Raw genomic sequence first — 25,824 nt, 5'->3', positions numbered from 1 at the left:
CATGAAAGTAAAATAGACTTTTCAGTAAGATTTTGCATGACCTGGAGAGGAAGAACTTACATTAGTCGTCTTTGGGGAGAATTTCTGATAAGCTGGTAGATTACTCAAATTCCTTTTGTGTTGCAGGCTGTGCTATGTTAGGTTTTCTATGTGGTTTGAGAACTTGAATACAGTGATTATGGACATTATAGTGCGGTGTTTTCCAAGCTTTTCAAGCCCAAGGCCACACCTACATTAACAAAAATATTGTGTGGTACACCAAACCCCATGGAGCAGGTCCTGTGGACATGGCATGAACTTCTATGGCTAAAGAAGAGACAGGAAAGCACTGAAAGCCCCACAGTCTCTCTTCCAGCTTTTAAGACAAAGGGAGAGAGAAGTCAGAGAACTCCCCATGATAGACTAGCTCCCTCTATATACAAATGTAAGATAAGGGAGAAGTTGGTGTGGTGCAGAAGCCAGCTAAGTTAGTTACCTCGGCTGCCATCTGCAGCTGCCAGGACTCCTTCACTCTGCTACTCCCAACACTTAGTAAGTGGCATCTAGTGCTCAGTGCATGCTTGACCCATCTCAGTCAGCCTGGAGATAGGACAGAGGCTGGGAGGACTTAGGGGAGGCTCAGAGCAGGGAAAATGAGGAGGGTACTGTGTGCAATGTGTGTACAGCCAAAGCAGGACCCAGCAATCTGTGCTCTGCATGCTGCCCATTAATTACCAAATTCCGGGCTCATGCTTTAGCTAGGAAGGAAGTGGCATGCATGATTACACATATTCTCAGAAAAGGAGCTCCAACATTTTTAAGTGGTGTTCCTTGTTTCTGTGAGGTGCTAAGAGCAGAGCTCAGATACTGTCCTAGATCTGAGCATCAATCTGTGGTGACTTTTCTGTGGCACACCTATACAGGTCTAAAAGCACACCAATATGCGATAATTCACTAGTTGGGAAACACTGTTCTATTGGACCAGTAAATGACCAAGGGTTAGTATGAAGGCTCCCCAAATTACTTACCTTCTGGGTTTGGACTGCAATGTTGTTGGCAAGATAAGTACTGTTTAAGTTTGAATTGCTCACATTGTTACATATATTGAGCTAAGACAGAACAAGTTATTGTATTAGAACATAAGAAATTGCCATGCTGGGTCAGACCAAGGGTCCATCAAGCCCAGCATCCTGTTTCCAACAGAAGCCAAAACCAGGCCACAAGAACCTGGCAATTACCCAAACACTAAGAAGATCCCATGCTACTGATGCAATTAATAGCAGTGGCTATTCCATAAGTAAAATTGATTAATAGCCATTAATGGACTTCTCTTCCAAGAACTTATCCAAACCTTTTTTGAACCCAGCTACACTAACTGCACTAACCACAGCCTCTGGTAACAAATTCCAGAGCTTTATTGTGTGTTGAGTGAAAAAGAATTTTCTCCGATTAGTCTTAAATGTGCTACTTGCTAACTTCATGGAATGCCCCCTAGTCCTTCTATTATTCGAAAGTGTAAATAACCGAGTCACATCTACTCGTTCAAGACCTCTTATGATCTTAAAGACCTCTATCATATCCCCCCTCAGCTGTCCCTTCTCTAAGCTGATCAGCCCTAACCTCTTCAGCCTTTCCTCATAGGCTTATTGGACTAGCTACAACATCTGTTCCATCCCCTTTATCATTTTGGTTGCCCTTCTCTGTACCTTCTCCATTGCAACTATATCTTTACCTTCTGGTGGATTACAGTCTGACTTTTATAAAATAAAATGCTAAAAATTGATTTAAAAGTAAATTAAAAATAAATAATAAAGTAAAGTGGACTTTAAACAAGGAGAAGCTTTTGATTTTAATAAGCTGTCTCAGTGTCTGTCCTACAAAATTTCATATTCAAAGTTAACATTTTAATTGCTTTAAAATATGACCAGGTCACTATTGGTATATCGTTTTGGTTTACACAATTATAATACATCCATGAATGGTTTCAAGAAAAAAAAACTTTGATACTTGAAATGGAAGTGACTGGCAGTGTCTGTAAAGGAACGTTTAGATGTACCATCAGAGGAAGTTAGTGTATATGGTAAGATTATTGAATTAGCAAATAGAATTTGATCAAAAGTAATTAAATGTCAAGGAGGAATGGTAAACACCTCAAGGTTATTTCTCATACAATATGTGTTAATTTTACTATGTGTATATTAGAGAGCAGAATGGAGCATGAAAGAGACTAGGGGAAAATAAATCAGAGGTTTATATATGTGAGGCTTGTTTAAGACATACATTAAAATTAATAGAGGTCAGTCAAAAGAGCATTTTATTTTATTTTTTTAGCAGTTATTACAGATTAGGGCTAGTATAAGAGATATATAGACAGTAGGTATTATAAAACATTACTAATGTGGTGATTTTGAGAATGGTAATTTTGAGTCATCAGTATTCAAGTAAATCAGTCTCTGAAATATACAAAAACATATAGCCAAACTTTCAATGGTTAGATGTAAAAATCCATGGGAAATGGACTTCAGGTATACTATTGACTCTGGGTCGAAATCTTAGATTGAACATGGAATATTTTTCTTAACACTAGGTATAAACAAATATACTTCAATTATGTCCACAAATTTATTTAACCCCGATGACATGGCATATTATGGGAATTTGTTAGAGATGCGAATATTCAGGAATTCTATTACATATTGGAGGTAATTTTCAAAGGAGTTATGCGCATAAATCTAACATAATCATAGCAATTATAAAAATCCTATTCATGCACTTAAAGTGCACGTATGCATATAAAACCTATTGATAATTCAACGGTATATATTGTAGCAATTTTCAAAAGCCTAGTTACATGCATAAAGTGTGTTTTCACATGCAAAACCTACTTTTGCACATGTAAATCCTTTTGAAAATTACCACCATTATGTGAAATGGCCAGGAAGCAGAAATCTTTTGGAAATTCATAATGAGATGCATAAGGAGATAACAGCTCTATGTCATCTGGAGTTATTTGCATTCTTACAAATATTTGAGCCTACTGAAATAAGAGTACAAGCATAATTTCTGAATCTTCCATTGAATAGTAACTGATGTGGCAATCCTCTGGTCGGCCACTAGATGACCCTAGTTCCCTACCCAAGAAATTAACTATAAAGGGATACCACTGTTCGGTATCCCCACAAAGGCTGTCTGTAGTGGGTGGGCCGTTTTACTATAAGTAGGGACTAGGAGTGAGTAAGGTATGGGAGGAGGAATAGCCTAGTTGTTAGAGGAGTGGACTATGAACCAGGAGACCAGGGTTCGAGTCCTGCTGTTGCTCCTTGTGACCTTGGGCAAGTCACTTTACCCTCCATTGCCTCAGGTACAAAAACTTAGATTGTAAGCCCTCTGGGGATAGAAAAATACCTACAGTAGCTGAATGTAAACCGGTGTGATATCTCGATTGAGATCGAATGTCGGCATATAAAAATAATAAATAAATAAATAAAATAGAGAGTGAGGAGCTCTTGGAGTGTTTTCCTTTATAGTGAGGCCTAGTGCCTGAAAAAGACTTTCCTTCAATATCTGCTTGTTAAGGATCTACTTCAAAGTTAGAACAGAGACTTTAACGGCCGGATTTTAAATGCCCCCCCACCCTCCGCGCGAGGACCGGCTTGTGGCCGGGCCTCGCGCGCGCCAAGCTTATTTTCAAAAAGGCCTGACCACACACGTAAAGGCAGGTATGCGCATAGGTGCCGGCTTTCCTGCAAGGGGCAGGCCCGGGGGCGTGTTCTGAGGCAGGCCGGGACAGCGCCATTCCTTGCTGTCCCAAAGCCTCGCGCACCTGGCCGGCTGCTGGCGTGCGCAGATTACTTCAGGTCTGGCCCTGAAGTAACTTGCAAAATAAAAGGTAAAAAAAAAAATGTTTTAGAGGGTGGGCAGTAAAGGGGAAGGGAGGTTAGGGTAGAGGGTAGGAAAGTTCCCTCCCAGTCCGCTCCTAAATTGGAACGGACTGGGACAGAACTGGGGGAGCCCCGACCTCGTTGCTGTGCGAATTTGCTTAATTCTACTCCCCCTTGCATGCGCTGTCCCAGATTTTATGACATGTGCATGCCAGCGCATGCATGTTGTAAAATCACGCGTCCAAGTGTGCGTGCCGGGTAGCACGTGCACATGGACGCACGCACGTATTTTATTTATTTATTTTTTTTAAATCTACCCCTTAGAGTTTTGCTACTGGAGTGCAGCCTGGATTCCTCTAGGCCAGAGCTTTCCCAACTTTTCATGTTGGTGACACACTTTTTAGACATAGTTTCACAGCACAGTAATTCAGTCTACTTGCAAACCAGAGGTTAAAGGTTAAACGAACGAAACATATTTCGACAATTTATGTATGTTTCCTTAAATATTTACATAAATAGAATGTTTCACGACACAACCTATCTTGTGAAAACCTAATTTATATTAAAAATATATAATATTCCAAGATTAATGTTATTGTTATAATTTGAGTAGCAATAATAAAACAAATTGTCTGTCCCTCACACACTCATCTCTCTCCCCCCCAAGCACATATTTGACCCCCACACACTCATCTCTCTCCCCCAAGCACGTCTGTCCCCCACACACTCATCTGTCCCCCCCAGCACATGTCTTTTTGATTGTTGCCAGTGTTTCATTTATTTTAATTTATTTATTTATTTATTTATTTATTTATTTATTTAACTTTTTTATATACCAACATTCAAGACGGTGGTCCCATCATGCTGGTTCACAAGAAACAAGGGTGCAATTATAATAAACTTTACCATTTAAACAATAGTGCAGAAAAGCAGTTACATATAACAAGGAAAGCAATAACTTGGAAAGAGAAGGGAAATGAAAAACCAAGCGCTATTTTCCAAAAAAACAAGCCCAAGCACATGTCTGTCCCCCACACACTCATCTCTCTCTCCCCCCCCCAGCACGTCTGTCTCCCACACACTCATCTCTCTCCCCTCCCAACCCCACACTCATGTACCTCTTCTTTTTGATTGTTGCCAGTTAAGTGCTTCACTCCCTTCAGGGTTCAAGCCTGCCATGCTGCATTACACCTTCCATGATCACCAGACACTGTTGCTTGCAGTCAGTACTCCTCGGGCCAGATCTCATCAGCAGCAGCAGCTGGGCTCAAGTCCCACCCACCAAGCCCAAAAAACCCCGTGATTGACAGCAAAAATCACCCAATAACAAGCAACCCACGAATGGGGAAAAAAAAAAGTGAATCGCTAGAAAAAAAAGCCCAAACTCGCGTCTGAGTTGACTGGGCTTGCGCAACACACCTGCACACTGCAGGCGACGCACTAACATGTCGTGGCACACAGTTTGGAAAGCTCTGCCCTAGGAGATGGCCATATTCCATATCCGGAGGCCAAGACTCTGAAGACCTACTACCCTTCTAGGTCAGAGAAAGACTGTGGTGACAGTAGCACCCCAGAGGGTTTTTGGACATTTGAGAGATTTCTGTCTTGTTTGAGGAGATTTTTGTCACCCCTTTTCTCCTTTGGAGATGGGGCTGTATTGATTGATCTCCATCATCTACAGACTTTTCCCTCTGAAGGGTCATTAGAATGGAGGTTGGTAAGGAGATCCAAGATGGCGCATTAGAGTGAGGACGTGCAGCGTCTCTCTCCCCATCTGCTTGCAAAATTTTTCCTATGCCTCACTCGGGGCAAAAACGGAGAGCCCGTGAGAGGCTGACCATGGAGACTTCCTCAGGCATAGTTCGAGAGCCGATGGACGCTCACCTCCTCAGAGGAATCGGATTGCCGGGAGAGGAGTCACAGGGGGACAACTGCGGAGATGCTGTAACAGCCGGCGTCCTCCATGACTCAGGGACATCTCTCTCTCCGGCGGAAAGAACAGCCCCCGTGAACCCAGCGTCAAGTCAGACGACTAACCTGGAACTGAATTATTTCCGGGTCACGCCAGGGAGGGGGCCCCGCGAGGAGCTGAGGGAGCTCCGGCAGGATCGGGACCGCCAGTAACCTCTGAGATGGAGGGTGAAGAGCCTGATAGAGGAGAAATGCAGGCTGTGGAAGAGTTAGTTTCATGGCAGCTTGGAGGGGAACCTGGAGAAGAAATATTGCAGGAAAGTTACCCTGAACCACCTCCAATGGTAAAGCCAGAAACCTTTTCTCTCGAATCCATTTGGATAGCAATAAAAGCTTTGAACAATAATGTGGCTATACAAATTAGACCTATTGTGAAAAAAAGGGACAAACTGAGATGCAGCTGCAAAAGTTAAAAGAACAAGTTATAGAAAATAAAAGCGAAGTTGCAATGCTAAAATCAGATATTGGGGAAATGAAAAAAATGAATCAAGGAATGGTTAAGGATAACTTATATCTATTAAGAAAAATAGAAAATTTGGATATCCAACAAAGAAGCAAGAACCTACGATTGATTAATTTCCCCAAGAAAACTACTGCTATACTGACAAAAATGTGGACTATCGGGCCGATTCAGTAAAGTCCGCGGGAGAGCGGGCGAATGCCGGCTCTCCCGGCGCGCGCACAGGCGAGTGGGCTGTGTGCACGATACAGTATTTAAATGTGGCCCGGCGGTAGAAACGGGCAAAAGGAGCGGAGGCTGTCAGCGGGTTTGACAGCCGACGCTCAATTTTGCCGGCGTCTGTTCTCGAGCCCGCTGACAGCAACGGACCCGGAAACCGGATGCCGGCAAAATTGAGCGTCCGGTTTTCGACCCGACAGCCGCCGGCCAACTTCAAATGTTTTTTTTTCCTTTTTTTACTCTTCAGGACCTCTGACTTAATATCGCCATGTTATTAAGTCGGAGGGTGCACAGAAAAAGCAGTTTTTACCTCTTTTCTGTGCACTTTCCCGGTGCTGGAAGAAATCAGCGCCTACCTTTGGGTAGGCGCTAATTTCTGAAAGTAAAATGTGTGGCTTGGCTGCACATTTTACTTTCTGTATTGCGCGGAATACCTAATAGGGCCCTCAACATGCATTTGCATGTTGAGGGCGCTATTAGGTTCGGCGGGTTGGACGCGCATTTTCCGCCCCTTACTGAATAAGGGGTAAGGGAAAACGCGCGTCCAATGGCGGGTTAACTGTACTGTATCGGCCTGTAAGTTTGCTCAAGAAATATTGAAAATTCCACAGGCAGCTTTAGCCCCGTTGTCTAAAATTTTCTATTTCCCCATAAGGAAAAAGATTCCGATTGATGGAAATGAAATGCAGCAGTTGTCTCCATTGAATTTATCTGCGATTCTTGAGTCTATGGAGGAGGAGGCCCAACCTGCAACACTAATTATTTCATTTCTATTAGATTCTGATAGGGATTGGGATGTATTTTGGCAATAAAACTGAATAATTTCATGGTATGAGAGTACAAATTTTTCTGGACTTTGCCAGAAAGACACAGTTTAGGAGGAAACAATTTTTAGAATTAAGAGCGGGTGTTGTTCAGATGGGAGCTGTATTTTTTTCTCAGGTTCCCATGTAAATGTCTAGATAAGTTTAAAGATTTAACATATACTTTCTTTCAACCTTCTCACTTAGAAAAGTTTATAAAAGATAGACCTATTACTGCATCAGGAGCTAGCTCAGAGCCTGTATAACCTCATTTAAGGATGAAATGTTCTAAAAATGTATGTATGTTTCTCCCTAGTGCTTTCTTTATTATGTGGTTTTAATTTTCTGTTAGAGTAAGTCGGCTCCTGTGAAAGATCTTCCCCGACCTAATTGTGGGCTATGAATTGTAAGACAGATATATATTTCCTGTATTGATTATGTACTATTTGCTGTCATTACTATTCTTTCTTTAAATGTATACAATTGTAATCATTGTAAAAAATTTAATAAATAATAAATGGAAAAAAAAAAGAGAATGGAGGTTGGCGAAGAAAAGATGAGAAGCCATAATTGGAGACCCACCACTGGATCATCCCCCACTCCCCTGGGACACAGGCACAGACTGGGTACAAGGAAACTGACAGAGGGCTTGGGTATGACTGTTCTGTCTTCAAGGGGACCCCATGCAGAATAGAATTTGGGACACAACCCACTCAGTACGGGAGTGGTAGGAATCATCCTCCAAACCTAAGGCACTTACACATACACTGAGAGAAGAGGACACTCATCTGTAATTTCTGTTATAGCACAGCGGACATTGATTTAAATTCTATTGAACTAGTAAATTTATAATTTGGACACCAGGTTCTGTGTCCTGTTTCATCTGTCCCAAGTCAGCATCCCTACAGAAAAATCATCAGATGCAAAGACATACATTGCAACTGATTTATAATCACTGCCTGAGCCATAAACAACAGGTTCCATCCACAGAAAAGACTCACTCTTGGGGTAACTCAGGCAGGAGGGGCCAATATCGGTGAAGACCCGCCCCAGAGATCTAAATTATTTTTGTCTGCCCTTGAAGAGAAATGGCAATTCGAAGAAAAAGGTTACACTAAGAAAGTGATTATTGTTCAGTGGAAAGTGTAATCTTCTTTCCTTTACCCATTGGGAAACTGAAATACTAGGGGGGTAGAAAAGGAGTGACAGAAGTAAGGCCTTAAATAGAGTCTGGGAGCCTGCTTTGGTCTATTTTTGCTTATCAGTCTGTGGCAGGGTAAGTAAATTAGGCCCTTATTTTTCTAAATGCTAGAAAAATACTTTAGCTTAGAACCTCTAGATTTATAATGATGTTTGTCACCGATGAAAAGAATCAGACCCAGTGAGTTCAGTTTTTTTTGTTTTTGTTTTTTTAATTTTGGTGATAACATTGAATTCAGAGAGAGAGAGGGGGTGCTCTGCTGCTGCTGCTGGGACTATTTGAGGGTGTAGTCAGTCCCTGGGAGAGTTCTGTTGTGCTAAAAGCACAGGAAGCTGCAGTCAGGCCTTGTAGTAGATTCTGCTGTGGGAACCTAGAAATGGTTGTGGGTCCAGAGCAGAGCTGGAATCAGTTAGATGGCAAAGAGAAACTTTTTTTTTTGCTTTTAACAAAGTTAATATCCTGAATCAATCTTCCTGAAACGGCTATGCATAAGAAGTTGTGCTCCTCCTTTGCTACTAGCCTAAGCCGCTGCCTCTGATGAGCTCAGTAAGAATATTCCGCTTATGGGATGGGACTGAAACTTCTATAACAATGCTTACCTGGGATGAAGGTGAAAACCCAGGAATCCTGTGGTGTTGGGATGTCTGTCATCCACTGCTAGACTTACTGATTGAACTGGAGAGCTCTTCTGAAGTTTAAGAAAGTTACATCACATTACATCTGACTTTATATGGATCCAGCTGTTTGGCACCTCTTGTTGTTTTGAATCTGCACATACAAATTTTGAATTATGGAAATCCTTTTTACTGCAGAGAAACTGAACTGTGTTTTGTTCAATTGTATGCCTCCTGTGTCCAGATAAGCAAACAATAAAGAAACTGTCAGCTATTGTGTGAAAATTCAGTTAATCACATTAAAGTTATGCCATCCCTCACCACGGAATTCCCTGAGTTATGGTTTGGTTACAAATATAAGGCTGCAGGTTTACAAAAGAATAGTAGTACTCCTGTTTTAAATTCACATTTAGATTTACCTCGTTGGTAGCTCAAGGTGAGTTGCATTTAGGTACAATCTGTATGTGTGGTATTTGCTGCAATGGGAATTTGCCTTTGATTTGGAAGATTAGGCTGTACATTATTTACACTAAAGGTCTAAGAGCTACATTTGTAGAAATTTCACTGTGACAGATATCACAATTAACTGTGAGGTATATTCACTAGTGAAACTGCACCATTGAATATAGCCGGCTATCTGAAAGTTATAGCAGCCTAACTTTAGGACAGCTCTTTGGCCTGGCCTGACCAGACTTTGCCGGTTAAGTCATCGGGCTAACTCTGATTATTGGAATTAGCTGGTTCATTTAGCCGGCTAACTCAACTCCTCCCAGTTATGCCTAGGAAGGCCACTAACCTATTAGGCAGCTAGAATTTAACCGCATATCTGATTTCTGATTTTTATATTTTGCTTTTTGGCACTTCAAAGCAGATTATATTCAAGTATTGTAGTTATTTTACGCCCAAATATTACTTTAGCTGGCTAATTTCTGAGTCAGCTGGCTAAATGCTTCTGAATATGGACCTCTGTGTGTCTCTGGCTACAGTATAGCTGTTTTGTACCAAAACTGAAAAAAGATTATTTAAAAAAAAACCCCAACCAACTTGAAAAGAATCAAGAAACAGGGAAATTGATCATTTTGAGAAATCTACTAGCACTACTGTTTCTTCTAAAAACTTCAGTATTGCTAAAATTGACATCATGACTCAGTTGACCTTAGATAATTTTCTTGCCTATATTAGCATAAATATCTATTGTATAGGATGAACTGGACTTGAGCAATACATATCTCATGCCATTTCAGTTCCAGGTAGTGTAGGATTTAGATGAGGCAGAATGCCAGGGTACCCGCAAGATCCCCAGCATATCATATTCAGACTTCATTTCCTTTCACTTCACTTCATTTGCCTCTTAAATGTTTCCAGAAACTTCAGTTTCAAAACCTGACCCAGAGATTAAAGACCTAAATTAGCAATGTCTGTTCTTCTTGTTCTGACGCTGTCGATCACATTGCACTGGCCTGTTTGTTTCTGACACATCTCAAAGCGAGCACCTCTCAAACCTCTTCAGCTGCGATAATTCTTGCCTATTGCATTGGATTTTATAATCTTCCCAGCTGTGTTGAAATCACCATTTTAAATATGGTCAGACATGTGGAAGAATTAATTTTGATTGATTTCAGTCTTGCTGTGTTAATTTTACTTTGACTGTTGTGTACAGTTATGATCTGACTTCAAAAGAAGCGATTGATCATGTGAGTTTGAAGTTCTCCTCACAGTCCACTGATAGAACAAATATTTTATTAATTTCAAATTTCAGAAATAATGTTGCACTTTGTTCTTATCAGTACTGAGGTAAAGCCTTTTGTCTGCTTCTGCCCTCTGCACTGAGACATGTCTATGCCGTGAACTCTGTAAGCTTTGATTTGTTTCTGAATGTATTAGCCTTCTCTATGAGCAGTCCATCAGAGTTAGGCTATTCTTATAGGAGGGCCTTTAAAAATGTTAAGTGAGGCCTGGCTGAGTGAGGTTTTGTCTAATCGAATGCAGTATGTTGCATGAGCACTGTTGCTTTCTTGGGCAGTGGATGCAGAAAGCTCGCTGTACAGTCAGTTCAGTGGCACTACTTTGCCAGAGAAATTTGAAAATCTGCTGCCAATTAGTTGGCACTGAGTTATATCAGAGGCTGTCTGTCTGACACAGATCAGGGAACAGTGCGTCAAGTAGGTTTCAAAAAAGGATAATTGCCTTTAAGGAAGTGAGTGTATGTGTAAGGCCTGTAACTCTGACAGCGGTAAAGAATAGCTCTAGCAAACGGGAAATCTATTGCGGACATAAAAACACACTGTTTCAATCTCCCTCCCCTGCTGACCAGCTAAATTTTATCTTGACAAGTCGCAGTCCACACAAAATGTAGCCAGAGGTGGCCCAGGGGTCTTCCAGGGATGGGGGTGTAAAAACCTTTGCCGTCAGTTCTGTTCATTTCTGGTCAGCCAAAGTTACTCGGTTAACTCTGATTGGCGAACAGCAGCCCTAACGTTAAGCAGGGCAACCCTCTTGGCCCACTTAAAAAAAATAAATAAATAAAGAGAGATGGTTGAGGGCCGATGCCCTCTTGCTTCCTTCCTTCCTTTCTCCCTTCCTCCATCCCAGCCCAGTTGAAAACAAAAGAAAATGCCTCAGGACCGATGCCCCCTTTCTTCTTTTCTTCTGGTCCCTGATCTGGGGGAAACCCCAGAAAGTGACTGGGGGGGGGGGGGGGGCAATGTCACCTTCCTCTCTCCCTCCCTTCCAATAACTTAATCTCCAAACATGGACTCCTGTCCCCCCCCCCCCTCTCTGTCATCCCTCTGTAGAAGTGGAAAAGAAAAGCAGAGGGGCAGCTACAACTCCATCCCTCCCTACTGTGAGGGGCAAAATGTGCCCTCTGACTAGCAGGGATCCCCTCCCTCCCAGCTCTCCTGCCTTTGGGGCATGCTTGGTCCTCAGCAGGGAGAATCCAGCTCTCCCCTAGCTTCTTTTTTTTCCCCACTTTGTTATAGATTGGGGGGAAGGGAGAGTGGCTGCCCGGGGGAGTCCTTTATTTTTCTAGCTTTTAGGCTGCTGGAAGGCAAGAAAGGGGCATTGGTCCCTGGGGGGTGCCCTTTTTTCTTTTTTTCAATTGGTCCCAGAAGGGAAGAAGGGACATCACCTTTGGGACGCTTCTTTCCTTCTTTTTTTTTTTTTAATAAAAATCCTATGGGGAGAGCGGGAAGAGGAGTGCACTCAGAGGAGTGTGGGGCCCCCTTTTAAAGGTTGGGTGCAGGAGGGAGAGAGCGGCTTCCCTTGCTTGGCGCTTTTTATTTTGACTGGCTGGATTTAGGGGAACATTCAGCTGAAAACCTAGCTGGTTTCCCCAGCTAAAATTAACCGGTTAAACTCTGTAGGCCAGGTCCTTGAATATCTATCTCATACTCATACTATCGCATATATGCTGTATTCAGTGTGAGGCAGATTTTCAAATATACGGTTTTGTTTTCCTTTGTTGCAGCATGTTCAAACCTTGGGGTTGTGACTGCAAAGAAAAGAAACATTTGCTGGGAGAGGAGTCAGGCCGCTTTCAGGATAGATTATTATTATTATTTTTTTAGACCCTGTGTTAGGTATCTTGAAGATTCACATCTAAGCCCTCAGCTGTTTTGGAGGGACAGATGGAGGAAGGGCAGGCACCCCCACCTTCCTGATCTTTAGAGCTTAAACCTGTAGGATTCAGAAGAAAGAGACTCACGTTCCAGTGGTGGACGAGAGTCCAAGCTTTCAAGCACCACAGCTCCTCCTGCGAATGTGACGCCCTCCCTGACTTTGCAAATAGCCAGGAAATCCATTTTTGTTTACCACTGGGGAACTTGTTATTCCTAGTTTGTTTTCTTTCCCTTCTTTGGAAAGTTAGGGCCGGATTTTATAAATTAGCGCGATCGCGTACTTTTGTTCGCCCACCAGGCGCGAACAAGAGGACGTGGAATTTTAATAGATACGCGCATCCATTAAAATTCGGGGTTGGCACGCGCAAGGCTGCCCAAAATCGGCAGCCTGCGCGCGCCGAGCCGCGCAGCCTGCCTCCGTTCCCTCGAACGGAGCGGCCTCGGAGGGAACTTTCCTTCCACCCCCCCGCACCTTCCCTTCCCCTACCTAACACACCCCCCCGGCCCTATCTAAACCCCTCCCTACCTTTGTCGGCAAAGTTACGCCTGCTAACTTTGCGCACGCCGGCCGGCTGCCCCGCTCCGAATTCCGGTCCCGGGAGCTGGTCCGGAGGCCGCAGCCATGCCCCCGGAATGCCCCCGGGCCGAAACCACGCCTGCAGCACTGCCCTCGAAATGCCGCGGCCCGCCCCCAAAACGCCGCATCACTGCCGGCACGCCCCCGACACGCCCCTCCATGCAAGCCCCGGGATTTACGCGCGTCCCGGGGCTTGCGCGCGCCACCGAGCCTATGCAAAATGGGCTTGCGCGCGCAGGGGGGGTTTGGGGTAGGTTTTCGGGGGGTACGCGTGTATCCCTTTGAAAATCTACCCGTTAGTTTGTCCATGAGAGGGATAGAAAGGGATCCCTTTCTGTAAAAACTTTCTAACTTTCGTTTATTTGAAAACATATAAAGATGAACCTTCTTTGCTCTTTTATTGTGATTCCCCCTCCCACTTTTACACGTTCTTTTTTAAGGTCATTTAGAGGGTAATTTTCAAACATTGCTTTACCCGTGGACACGGCCTTATAAGGATACGTGGGTAAGCTTACCAACAGTGAGCAGAGGTATTCTCAGGGGCTGAATCTGGGGGATTTGCACTAAACGTGCATACTTTAGCTTTTTCAAAAGTAAGCATGTCGTTCCCCCCCCCCCCCCCCCCCCCCGAAAAAAAATCTATGTGCATATCTTAGCAAGTGTAAATATTTACAGATCTTCTTGGTGGGATAACTTTCAAAGGGAATGTACGCATGTACATTTCCTTTGAAAACTGGTGTAAAGTCTGCTGGTGAAAAGTGCCTGCACAAGTGCCATAGTTACAAAATTGCTCCCCTTAATTGCTTGTCCTGCATGACTACTTTCGATGTATCAGGGTGATGCTAGCTCAAGACTTTTTAAATGACATTTGACACAGGAGCCTTAAGTTTTTTACATATTATGGAATGCAGTAGTGGAAGCAGCTAAGTAGAAGGTGCTTTCAAAAGCTACAGACATTAACATTTTTAATGAATGAAATATCCTGATATTTTTTTTTCTTTGTTTAAATTGTAGACTAAATTAAAACCTCATGTTTCATAGTTCTGCTTCTGTAAATGCTCATTTCATTTCTCTTTTGGAAATGGTTCTGCATCTTGAAGAACACGATTGATTATCTGTTCTAATATAATGTTCTGTTTATCTTGCAGAAGGAGTTGAGCCTTCCGAGAAGAGGAAGTTTGTAAGTAGAAAGAATTTCCTTTCCTGGGGTTTCCTTATGTGGTTTTCACAATTCTTCTGATGCGTCTGATCTTCTGTCCACAAAGCTGTGAGAAAGATAGTTATGAATGTTTGGTTTTTTTTCCCACATCATGAAGATATGTTATAAATTAAAACAGAAGGATCATTGGTAGGAGTTTTTCTTGACCTTTAAATAAAGAGCTGTCTTTCTACTAATATTTTTTTCTGTTGAAGTTAAAAGTTTATTTTCTGTTTCTGCATGTAATATTTTAGTGTACATAAGAGATCAAGCATAAACATCTCCTCAGATAGGCGCTGCATTAGTACTGCATAAACATCTATGGTCTGAAAACCTTGGCTTGTGTGGGCTGCATATACAGGGATCCTTAGTTTTACTTATGATAGGGTTCTTCAAACTCGATCTTCAAAGGCTGCAACCCTGTCAAGTTTTCCGAATTTCCACATGACGTAAACTTGCGTACAGTGAAGGCAGTGCATGCAAATAGATTCATGCATATTCATTGTGGAACTCCTGAAAACCAGCCTGGTTTGCTGTCCTTGAGTGCCGAATTTGTTGACCTTTGAGTTATTGTAATCAAAGACTAGAGCAGTCGCTGGAAAAAATTACACTCCTTCCCTTTCAGGCTCACATGCTCTCAGACTCTCAGATTGACTCAAAAGGATGGCCTACCTTCCTTCCTCTCCATCCTTTGTGATGGCCTGCCTTTGTCATTGTTTTAGAACTAAATATCCAACCTCAAAATGAAATTCCCCCTTTCTTTAATAAATAAACAAAATACGGGGAATATAAAATTTTGTGAATAAACTCTAAAGTCCGGCATCTTTATGGGTAACAGCCAAAAATGGGAAGTACCTGAATATTAATGCATGTTGTTTTTACTTTTAATTTTATATGTGAACTTAGTGAACTTGTGCTTCGTTATGTATATAGTCATTGTATTCTCAACCTTTGGAAAATCATCTTAAATAAGCTCTCCTTAATAACCACAGGCCTTTAAATGTTTCAAAAACGGCTGGCGTTGCAGGTAATTTTCTCAAGGCACTGTGAAGCCGCCTGACACTCAGTGTTTCGGCAGATTATGCCTGCTTCAGGGCTGGAGAGACCAACAGCAGCGGCGACCATATCCTAGTCTGATATCACATAGAAACATAGAAATGACAGCAGAAAAAGACCAGTCGGCCCATCTTATCTGCCCAGCAAGCTTCCACACTTATTTTCCCATACTTATCTGTTTCATCAACCACCAAGTTCAGGGCCCTTGTTGGTAACTGTTTGATTCAAATTTTCTGCCATCCCCTGTCATTGATGCAGAGAGTAATGTTGGAGTTGCATCAAAAGTGAGCATAAGGCTTAATGGTTAAGGGTAGTAACCGCCTCATCAAGCAAGTTACCCCGATGCTTGTTTATCCAGACTGCACATCAATGCCTTGTTGGATGTTGTCTGAATGTAAATCCTGTTTTCCACATTTCCCCCTGCAATTGAAGCAGAGAGCAATGTTGTGTATGCATTGGAGAAGAGATGGCTGTTCAGCTTGGAGAAGAGACAGCTGAGGGGGGATATGATAGAGGTCTTTAAGATCATGAGAGGTCTTGAATGAGTAGATGTGAATCAGTTATTTATACTTTCGAATAATAGAAGGACTAGGGAGCATTCCATGAAGTTAGCATGTAGCACAATAAAGCTCTGGAATTTGTTGCCAGAGGATGTGGTTAGTGCAGTTAGTGTAGCTGGGTTCAAAAAAGGTTTGGATAAGTTCTTGGAGGAAAAGTCCATTAACTGCTATTAATCAAGTTTAGTCAGGGAATAGCCACTGCTATTAATTGCATCAGTAGCATGGGATCTTTTTAGTGTTTGGGTAATTGCCAGGTTCTTGTGGCCTGGTTTGGCCTCTGTTGGAAACAGGATGCTGGGCTTGATGGACCCTTGGTCTGACCCAGCATGGCAATTTCTTATGCATTCAAAGTGATGTATCAGGCTTAATTAGTTTAGGGAAGTAACCGCCGTAATAAGCAAGCTCCTGCATGTTTGATTACCCAGATTGTGAAGTTAGTCCTTGTTGGTTGTTGTTTGAAAGTAAATCCTCTTTTCCACATTTCCCCCTGCTGTAGAAGCAGAGAGCAACGCTGTATATGCATTCAAAGTGATGTACCAGGCTTAATTGGTTTAGGGTAGTAACCGCCGTAATAAGCAAGCTACCCCCACACTTATTTGTTTACCCAGATTGTGAAGTTCAGTCCTTGTTGGTTGTTATCTGAATGCAAATCCTCTTTTCCACATTTCCCCTTGCCGTCAAAGCAGAGAGCAATGTTAGAGTTGCATTAAACATGCGAAGGCTTATTGAGTAAGCGTAGTAATCACCAGGTACTAGCCTCCACTCCAGTAATCCACCCCCATGGCTCTTCTCTTCATTCCCATCCTCTAGTCTTTATGGATCCAAAGTGTTTATCCCATGCCCCTTTGAAATCCTTCACAGTTTTTGTCTTCACCACTTCCTCCGGATGGGCATTCCAGGCATCCTCCACCCTTTCTGTGAAGAAATACTTGCTGATATTAGTTCTGAGTCTTCCTCCTTGGAGCTTCAAATCATGGCCCCTAGTTCTACTGATTTTTTTCCAATGTAAAAGGTTTGTTGTTGACCATGGATCATTAAAACCTTTCAAGTATCTGAAAGTCTGTATCATATCACCCCTGCTTCTCCTCTCCTCCAGGGTGTACATATTTAGATTCTTCAACCTCTCCTCATAAGTCATTTTATGTAGACCATCCAACTTTTTTGTTGCCATTCTCTGGACCGCCTCCATCCTGTGTCTGTCCCTTTGGAGATACGGTCTCCAGAACTGAACACAGTACTCCAGGTGAGGCCTCACCAAGGCCCTGTACAAGGGGATCATCACTTCCTTTATCTTACTAGATATTTCTCTCTCTATACAGCCCAGCATTCTTCTGGCTTTAGCTATTGCCTTGCACATTGTTTCGCCGACTTCAGATTGTTAGACACTATCACCCCAAGGTCCGTGCTCCGTGCACATCCTCCCTTCTCCTGCTCCGTGCACATCAGCCCTTCTCCCCTAATCAAATACAGTTCTTTCGGATTTCCACACCCCATATGCATGACTGCATTTCTTGGCATTGAATCTCAGCTGCCATATCTTCGACCACTCTTCCAGCTTCCTTAAATCCTGTCTCATTCTCTCCACTCCTTCCTGCGTGTCCACTCTGTTGCAGATCTTAGTATCATCCGCAAAAAGGCAGACTTTGCCTTCTATCTCATCCGAAATGTCACTCACAAAGATATTGAACAAGATCTGTCCCAACACCAATCCTTGCGGCACTCTGCTTTACACCGCTCTCTCTTCAGAGTAAGTTCCATTTACCATCACACATTGTCTTCTGTCCGTCAACCAGTTTGCAATCCAGACCACCACCTCGGCACTCCTAAGCTTCTCATTTTATTCACAAGCCTCCTGTGCGGGACCGTATCAAAAGCTTTGCTGAAATCCAAGTAGATGACATCGAGCTCTCTTCCTTGATCTAATTCCCTAGTTACCCAGTCAAAAAAGTCAATCAGATTTGTCTGACAGGACCTTCCCCTGGTGAATCCATGCTGCCTCTGGTCCAGCAATTCTTCTGACTGTAGATAGTTCACTATTCTTTCTTTCAGCAGCGACTCCATTACTTTTCCCATCACCGAGGTGAGGCTAACCGGCCTGTAGTTTCCAGCCTCCTCTCTGCTCCCACTCTTGTGAAGTGGGACCACCACTGCTCTTCTCCAATTACTTGGCACCATTCCCGTTTCTAGGGATCTATTAAACAGGTCACACAGCGGACCCGCCAGCACATCTCTGAGCTCCCTCAGTATCCTGGGATGAACCTCATCAGGCCCCATGGCTTTGTCCACTTTTAGTTTTCTTAGCTCTTCCCATACATTCTCTTCTGTAAATGGAGTTACATCTACTCCACTCCCCTTCAGTTTCTTTTTAACTAGTGACGGTCCTTCTCCAGGGTCCTCTTTAGTGAACATCGAACTGAAGTATTCGTTTAATATTTCTGCCATTTCTTCATCTCTCTCCACACATTGATCCTTTTCACCTTTCAATTTCACTATACCACTTTGAACTTTTCTCCTTTCTCTGATGTATCTGAAAAATGTTTTGTCACCTCCCTTTTTACCTCTTTGGCAATCCTTTCTTCCGCTTGACTTTTTGCTGTCTGGATTACTTTCTTTGTCTCCCTCAGTTCCACCAGATATTCTTCCTTGTGCTCCTCCCTTTGGGATCCCTTATATTTCTTGAATGGTGTTTTTAGCTTTTATTTTGTCAGCCACCTCCTTTGAGAACCAGATATGTTTCATTTTTCTTTTGCTTTTCTTTACTTTTCTAACATATAGATTAGTTGCCTTGGTAATTGCTCCTTTTAGTTTGGTCCATTGTTGTTCCACATCTCTCTTGTTCTCCCAGACTTCTAGTTCTTCTTCCAGGTACTTCCCCATTTCATCAAAGTCTGTGTTTTTGAACTGCAAAACTTGGGTCTTCGTGCTTTGTCTCCGTATCCTATTTGTGATATGAAACCATACCGTTTGATCACTGGTGCTGAGGTGGGCACCCACCTGGACATTAGAGACATTATCTCCATTAGTGAGCACTAAATCAAGTATAGCTCCCTCCCTCATGGGTTCCCTTACCATTTGTTTGAACAGAGCCCCTTGCAGGGCATCCACTATCGCTCTACTATTGTTAGATTTTGCAGAAGGGATTCTCTAGTCTACATCCGGCAGATTAAAATCTCCAACAATCACCACTTCTCCCTTCTTTCCCATCTTTTGGATGTCTTCAACCAGATCTCTGTCAAGCTCTTCCATTTGATTTTGAGGCCTGTAAACCACTCGAATAAAAATGGATGCCCCATCATCTTTTTTTAGGTCAGCCCATAGTGCTTCTTCTTTGCCCCATCTTCTTTGCAGTTCAGATGCTTGGATATTGTTTCTAACATAATGAGCTACTCCTCCCCCTTTCCTGTCCTCTCTGTCCTTTCTTAACAAGTTATAGCCCAGTATTGCCGTATCCCAATCAATAGAGTCCGTGAACCACGTCTCCGTGACAGCAGCAATGTCCAAGTCCGCCTCTACCATTAGGGCTTGCAGATCTGGGATTTTATTGTCCAAACTACGAGCATTTGTGCTCATAGCTTTCCAGCTTTTCTCGTTCAGGTTACTGCTTTTCTTGGACTCCTTTTGCGACTTATTTAGTTGTTTTGTTATCCACTTCACCCTTTTCCAATGCATTTGTATTTGGGGGGGGGTGACATTCAAATTTCTTACTGCCACCCCCTCCATCTAGTTTAAATGCCTTATGACATAGGATTTGAATTGATCTCTTAGGATCCTTTTTCCCGCTACAGACAGATGTGAGCCACCTTTGACAAAGAGCTTTTTACTGTTCCATACACAGCCCCAGCCCCCAATAAATCCAAAACTTTGTTCCTTACACCAGGATTTGAGCCATACATTGAAGTTATTAATATGGCTTCTCCTCTCCTTTCCCTTTCCATGAACAGGTAACACTTCTGAAAAGGCAATGGTTGTTGCCATGTGACTAATCTGCTTCACTAGAGACTGGAAATCTATTTGTACTACTTGGATGCTGTTTCTAGCAAGGTCGTTGGTTCCCAGATGGATGATAATATCAACTTTAGAGTCTTTGCTTTCTTCTTTGATCACTTTGACTATTTGAATAGCATTTCTGCTGGCCGATAATCCTGGGAGGCTTTTAACTGTAGTGTTTCCCTCGCTAAGAGTTCTCAGATTAGTGCCTCTGATGACAGTCATCCAGCACAATGAGCTTTTTCCTTTGGTTACTGATTGTATTATGGAATTTCTGTTTGTATTGGGTTTCTTCTTTCTTGTCAGATAACACTTCAATCTCTTTTGCAAGAACTTCTTCAATATCTAAAACAGAGAAGGTATTTTGTATTTGTGTCAATACAGCGTGTGTCTTCACATCACAGGTCTAATTCTACCAGAGCCCACTGTAATCCTGTTGTTTTTGAGTTCCTTAATGCCCCATGTGAGTTGGGGGGATAGACTTGTGGGCTGCACAGCTGTCAAGAATGGGTGTCTGTGGGTCATAGGTCTTATCCTACCTGAGCCCACTGTAAACCCCTTTTTCCTTGACTTTTGGTTTTTCTGTGGCAATGGGGAATTAATTCCTGAAAAATTTAAAGTGGGTAAAACTTTCTTTATTGCAGCTAATTCAGCTTTAACTTCAGCCAGCTCCTTTTTCAAGGAAGAGAGTTCTTAACAAATGGGGCAAGCCCTAAGTTTCCAGATGATTTCCCTCAGAATAAAGGCGCCACCATATTTACATTGGATAGTCCTCATTTTGGTAAATTTATTTGCTGGATAACACCTAAGGAAATACCTAAGCCAGCATAATCTGCAGAAACACTGACAGTGTTGGGCAGCTTCACAGTGCCCTGAGAAAATTACCTGCAACGTGGCGGACCATTTACTTTTCATGACAAGTTAAGTTGGTATGACCAACCATTCTAGAAATTTGTTAAGGACGGCTTTACAGTGCTTTGAGAAGATTACCTGCAACGCCATCCATTTTTGAAACATTTAAAGGCCTATGGTTATTAAGGAGCGCTTATTTAAGATGATTTTCCAAAGGTTGAGAATACAATGACTATACACATAACAGAGCACAAGTTCACTAAGTTCACATATAAAATTAAAAGTAAAAACGGTATACATTAGTATTGAGGTACTTCCCATTTTTGGCTGTTACCCATAAAGATACCGGACTTTAGAGTTTATTCACAATAATTTAGAACTAAATATGACAAGGGTAGGAACTCCGGTCCTGGAGTGAAAAAACAGGTCTAGTTTTCAGGATATCCATAATAAATATGCATGAGGTATTGTATATTTGCATGCACTGCCTCCATTGTATGCAAATATATCTCATGCATATTCATTGTGAATGTCCTGAAAACCAGATCTATTTGTGACTGGAGTTGCCAACCCCTGAAATACGGAATATGTTCAGATGCAATGCAATTTGGAAGTCCTTTGAGTTGAACCTTCTGCTAATTATGAAGTCTATTTATCAAACTCCAAAGTGCGTTGTTATAGGTTAACCCGTGATTACTATGGCTCCTGTCATTGGCAATGGAGCTTTATTTAGTAATAACGCATATTAATGCATAATAAATAGACTCTCCCATCAGTTTGCCTATAACATATCTTTTGTGCATATTAACACACAGTTTATACAATATCATGCTTCATATATATTGCTTGCTAAATATTAATGAATTAAAATGTGTTGCTTGTTTTGTGCCTTTGGGTGTCTTTGTCCATTCTACCTGGATGGGCAAGTGAAAATTATATTGGCGTTGATTTTTTTAATATATAGATTTAGGAAATCATAGCAATTAATTTCATGGTGGCAAATATGCTAGTCCAGCTGCATAACATTTGCCTTTTTGATTAAGTTGCCTGGCTCTTGTCTTTATTGAGAGAATGTCAATAATCTTTTCAGAAAAGATATTCTGTCTGGTTGTCTATTTTCCCCAAGATAGTCCTAAAACAAATTATGTGATTGCTCTAAATAAATCCATAACAATATATATGTAAATATTGTACTGCTTGTGTATATAGTCTGAGTCAGGCTCTGAGTGACTAGCATACAGTAAGATACTAAGATAGCAAACACTTTTAAGGCAGCTCCATAGAGAAGCTCTTTACAATATAAAAGCAAGATGAAGCTATGTGAATGTGTGATAGTCATGTCATAACCCACCCAATTAGAAATGTTTGAGCTCATACATTGCCTGCTAGCTCCTGAGCCCCCCATAAAAGGCGAAATATGTTTTGGGAAAAGACTATTTCCAATTTATATGTCCATTGAATTTATTTTTGGGAGATAGATGCAGGCTAACAGTTTGAATCTGATCTTTGAATTTCTAAGGCTGCTACAAAGAGTACCTGTGGTTCATTCTTAGAGAGGGGTCCATTGATTCTCAGCCAGGCAGTACCACTGGTGAAACATTTGTTGTACCTATGGAGGTGGAATGGCTATTTAAATATTTTGAGAATCATTTATACTGGAATATTAGTATCTCTCCTTGTAAAGAGTCACAAAAGTTTGTATGAAATATGTACAGTTGTGTAACTGGGGAGGTTTTCTTGTTCATCACCTACCAGTCAACTCTCTTCTTTGGGTAATGTAATCTAATGAAGGAAATAGAAGTGAACAGAAATATTCTTGAATTGTTACTGTGTCAAACCCTATACAAACATTGCTGGTAGAATGAAAATTAATACGTCTAGATAATTTAATAGCAATTGAAATGGAAATATTTTGCTTAATTATGTTACTTATAATTTATAGTAAGAGCATTAAGGGGCTCCCTGCCAAACAATTAACAGAACCCACCATAAAAGAACCCCAGATAGAACACAAGCAAAGACTGCTAGCCATGTACATTAGCATTTTAAGTAGTGCGCTATATGATGTGTTCACAAAGCAAATAATTTCAGGATGCATTGAGGATGTCTGTTGCAGATTTTAGTTTTATATTCATGGAATACATTTTTGACAATTTACAAAAATGTATTCACAAAGATGCTAATGACTATGCTAAGTATTGAGAGAGCTGTACCGGTTTTCTGATCTATTTTTTCTTTTTTTTAAAGGTCACGTTATATAATGTTATGTACTAGTATTTGATATAAATTTCCATTTTTATTTTTTTCTATCATTTTGGATATGTTATACTTTAGTTTTTGGTTTAGAAATGTTTCAGTTTCAGGGAGAATCTCCCTTTTTTTGCAACTGGTTGTCAACTTTAATTGTGGTTCAGCTGTATTTATTCTTTCTTTAGCTAGAATTACATACATCATTGAACCTTCTTTTTAAAATACAATATGTATAAAGCCAAATCAGGCCCGCCCCCTTTTGATTACTGATTCAAATCCTGACTCAACTAGAAGTCATTACGCTCTGAATGGTGTTTGGTGGGCTGCGTGAAAATTAATTGGTATGGTGGTCTCAGTGCACATCATCAAAACCAAGTGTATTTCTCACTAATTGGCACCATTGCTGGCAGTCCCAGCCAAAATGTCAGTGATTGCACAGTCATGGAGACTGGTGCCTTTTTTTTTTTTTAATTTGTGCTTAATTTGTCTTATTGTTTTATGTGTAAATATTTTATGATTGTGATATTGTTACCTGCCTAGAATGGGCAATAATGTGGGGTATGAGTTTTTTAGACAAAGAAAATCATTCTATCATTCATTGCAATGGTTCTTCTCAAGAAAGGTGTGAGGCATAGTGGCATGGGAGTGTGGGGAAGTTTGCTTTTCTACAGTCTGCACTGTGCCAGTTCCGTAGATAATGCAGTGCTTTGTTTTTCAGTGCTGTGAATCTGGCACCTTTTGCAAATACTAAACATTGTTCATGTTTTTTCTATTGGCTATTAAATCTGAAATCATATTATATAGTGTTCATTATAGAGGGAGCCTCCAACACTTCTTGCAGAGTCTTGTTTAATATTTGGACAATGAAGATGTCCACAAAAAAAGAGAGAGACACCTTCTGTATATACTACTTTGCCCTATTCTGGTTATTATCTTTCATCAGAAAATATAACTGGTGTCAGGATGTCTCCCTGGGCACATACAGTTTATTGGAAAAATATTGAGTGGATAGTGGAGGTTAGGAGGATACAAGGCTTTACCTTTCGGTATTTTGCTGAAGATCTTAGGGCGGTGGATTGCTAATAAAAAATAGTCTCATTTTGCCTCCACCCCAGTCTGAATTTGGACTGTAAGATCAAGGTCAGAGAAAGAAAATTAAAATTGACTGAAGTTTAGGAAGATGCTGGACAGCCTTGATGCAACAGATTACTCACCACTTTTACATAAGATAAGAACTGCCCCACTGGGTCAGACCAAGGGTCCATCAAGTCCAGTAGCCTATTTATAACATTGGTCAACCCAGATCATAAGTACCTGACAGGTTCCAAAACAGCAGGTAGAATCCCATGCTGCTAACACCTAGGGATAAGCAGTGGCATTCCCTAAGTGTACCTAGATAATGATTTATGAACTTTTCCTCCAGGAACTTGTCCAAAACATTTTTAAACCAAGCTACGCTAACTGCCTTTACCAGAGCTTAATTGTGTGTTCAGTGAAAAAATATTTTCTCCAGTTTGTTTTAAATGTGCTGCTTAGTAACTTCATGGAGTATCTCTTAGTCTTTGTATTCTGTGAGAGAGCGAACAACCAATTTCCAGTTTCCATTTACTCCACCCATGGTTTTATAGACCTCTATCATATCTTCTCTCAGCCATCTCTTCTTGAAACTGAACAGCCCTAATCTCTTTAACCTTTCCTCATAAGGAAGCTGTTTCATTCCCTTTATCATTTTGGTCGCCTTCTCTGTACTTTTTCTACTTCTTTGTTTATATTGAGATGCGGTTGCACCATGGAGTGATACAAAAGTATTATGATATTCTACATTATAGTCTCTATTCCTTACCTAATAATTACTAACATTCTTTTTTTTTTTTTTTGACTGCTGCTGCATACTGAGCCAAAGAGTTCAACATATTCTCCATGATGATGCCCACATTCTTTTCCTGGATGCCCAGGCTCGCAACGTCATCCTGTAGTTTCTCCCAATCAACTTGTGATTTAACAACTAGGAATAATTTTGTTATTTGCAGATTTGATCACCTCACTTGTTCCCTTTTCCAGGTCATTTATAAATGAGTTTAGTGTTTAAACAATTATAACTTGTGTTTTCTAAAGTTAAATAAAACATGGATGTCATAAACAGGCAAAACATTTTTCCTCTCCCAGAATTTTCATATTCTTATTCTTGACCAGGAAACATACCTGCCTTCCTCCAAATACATCAGATTGGCTGGTAAAGGTACAAGGGACTGACATTTGTTGAGTGCTTAGCGGTAGCAATATTCCAGTCACTTAGGGTCCAGTGCAAGAGTCTTGTCTGCTCTGGGTAACTTCAGAATTTAGCACCCCCACGTTACTGTTGCTGATGTCTCCAGTTGGACCTCCACCAGTGCTAACAGAATGCCACCCTGGCCCTCACCACTGCTTCCATATCTGCGGAGCTCCTCATATGTATGCTGGGCTATTGCACAGCTACCTGAATGTAGGGACTGAGAGCCACCATGTGCTCACAGTCTCTGCTGCAAAGTGACCCCCATCTCCTCCCATAACTTTGGAAGCATGCCCAGTCAGGGCCATGGTGTCAAACAGTGTGATC

At 41.5% G+C, this 25,824-nt stretch overlaps 1 protein-coding gene across 5 annotated transcripts in view; it reads left to right on the top strand.

Annotated features, from left to right (window-relative positions):
* Positions 1-25,824, top strand: part of MAST4 (microtubule associated serine/threonine kinase family member 4) — a 963,205-nt gene that overhangs the window by 463,161 nt on the left and 474,220 nt on the right. For all 5 annotated transcript variants that reach the window (XM_029575919.1, XM_029575908.1, XM_029575928.1 and 2 more), the window contains one exon: positions 14,474-14,505. In XM_029575919.1, the coding sequence (XP_029431779.1) occupies positions 14,474-14,505 (32 nt within the window). The remainder of the gene's footprint in view (positions 1-14,473; positions 14,506-25,824) is intronic.

This window comes from Rhinatrema bivittatum, chromosome 1 (assembly GCF_901001135.1).
Source record: "Rhinatrema bivittatum chromosome 1, aRhiBiv1.1, whole genome shotgun sequence".
NCBI lineage: Eukaryota > Metazoa > Chordata > Amphibia > Gymnophiona > Rhinatrematidae > Rhinatrema > Rhinatrema bivittatum.
The sequence above is the reverse complement of the archived record's forward strand: the minus strand, read 5'-3'. Positions and strand labels throughout refer to the sequence as shown.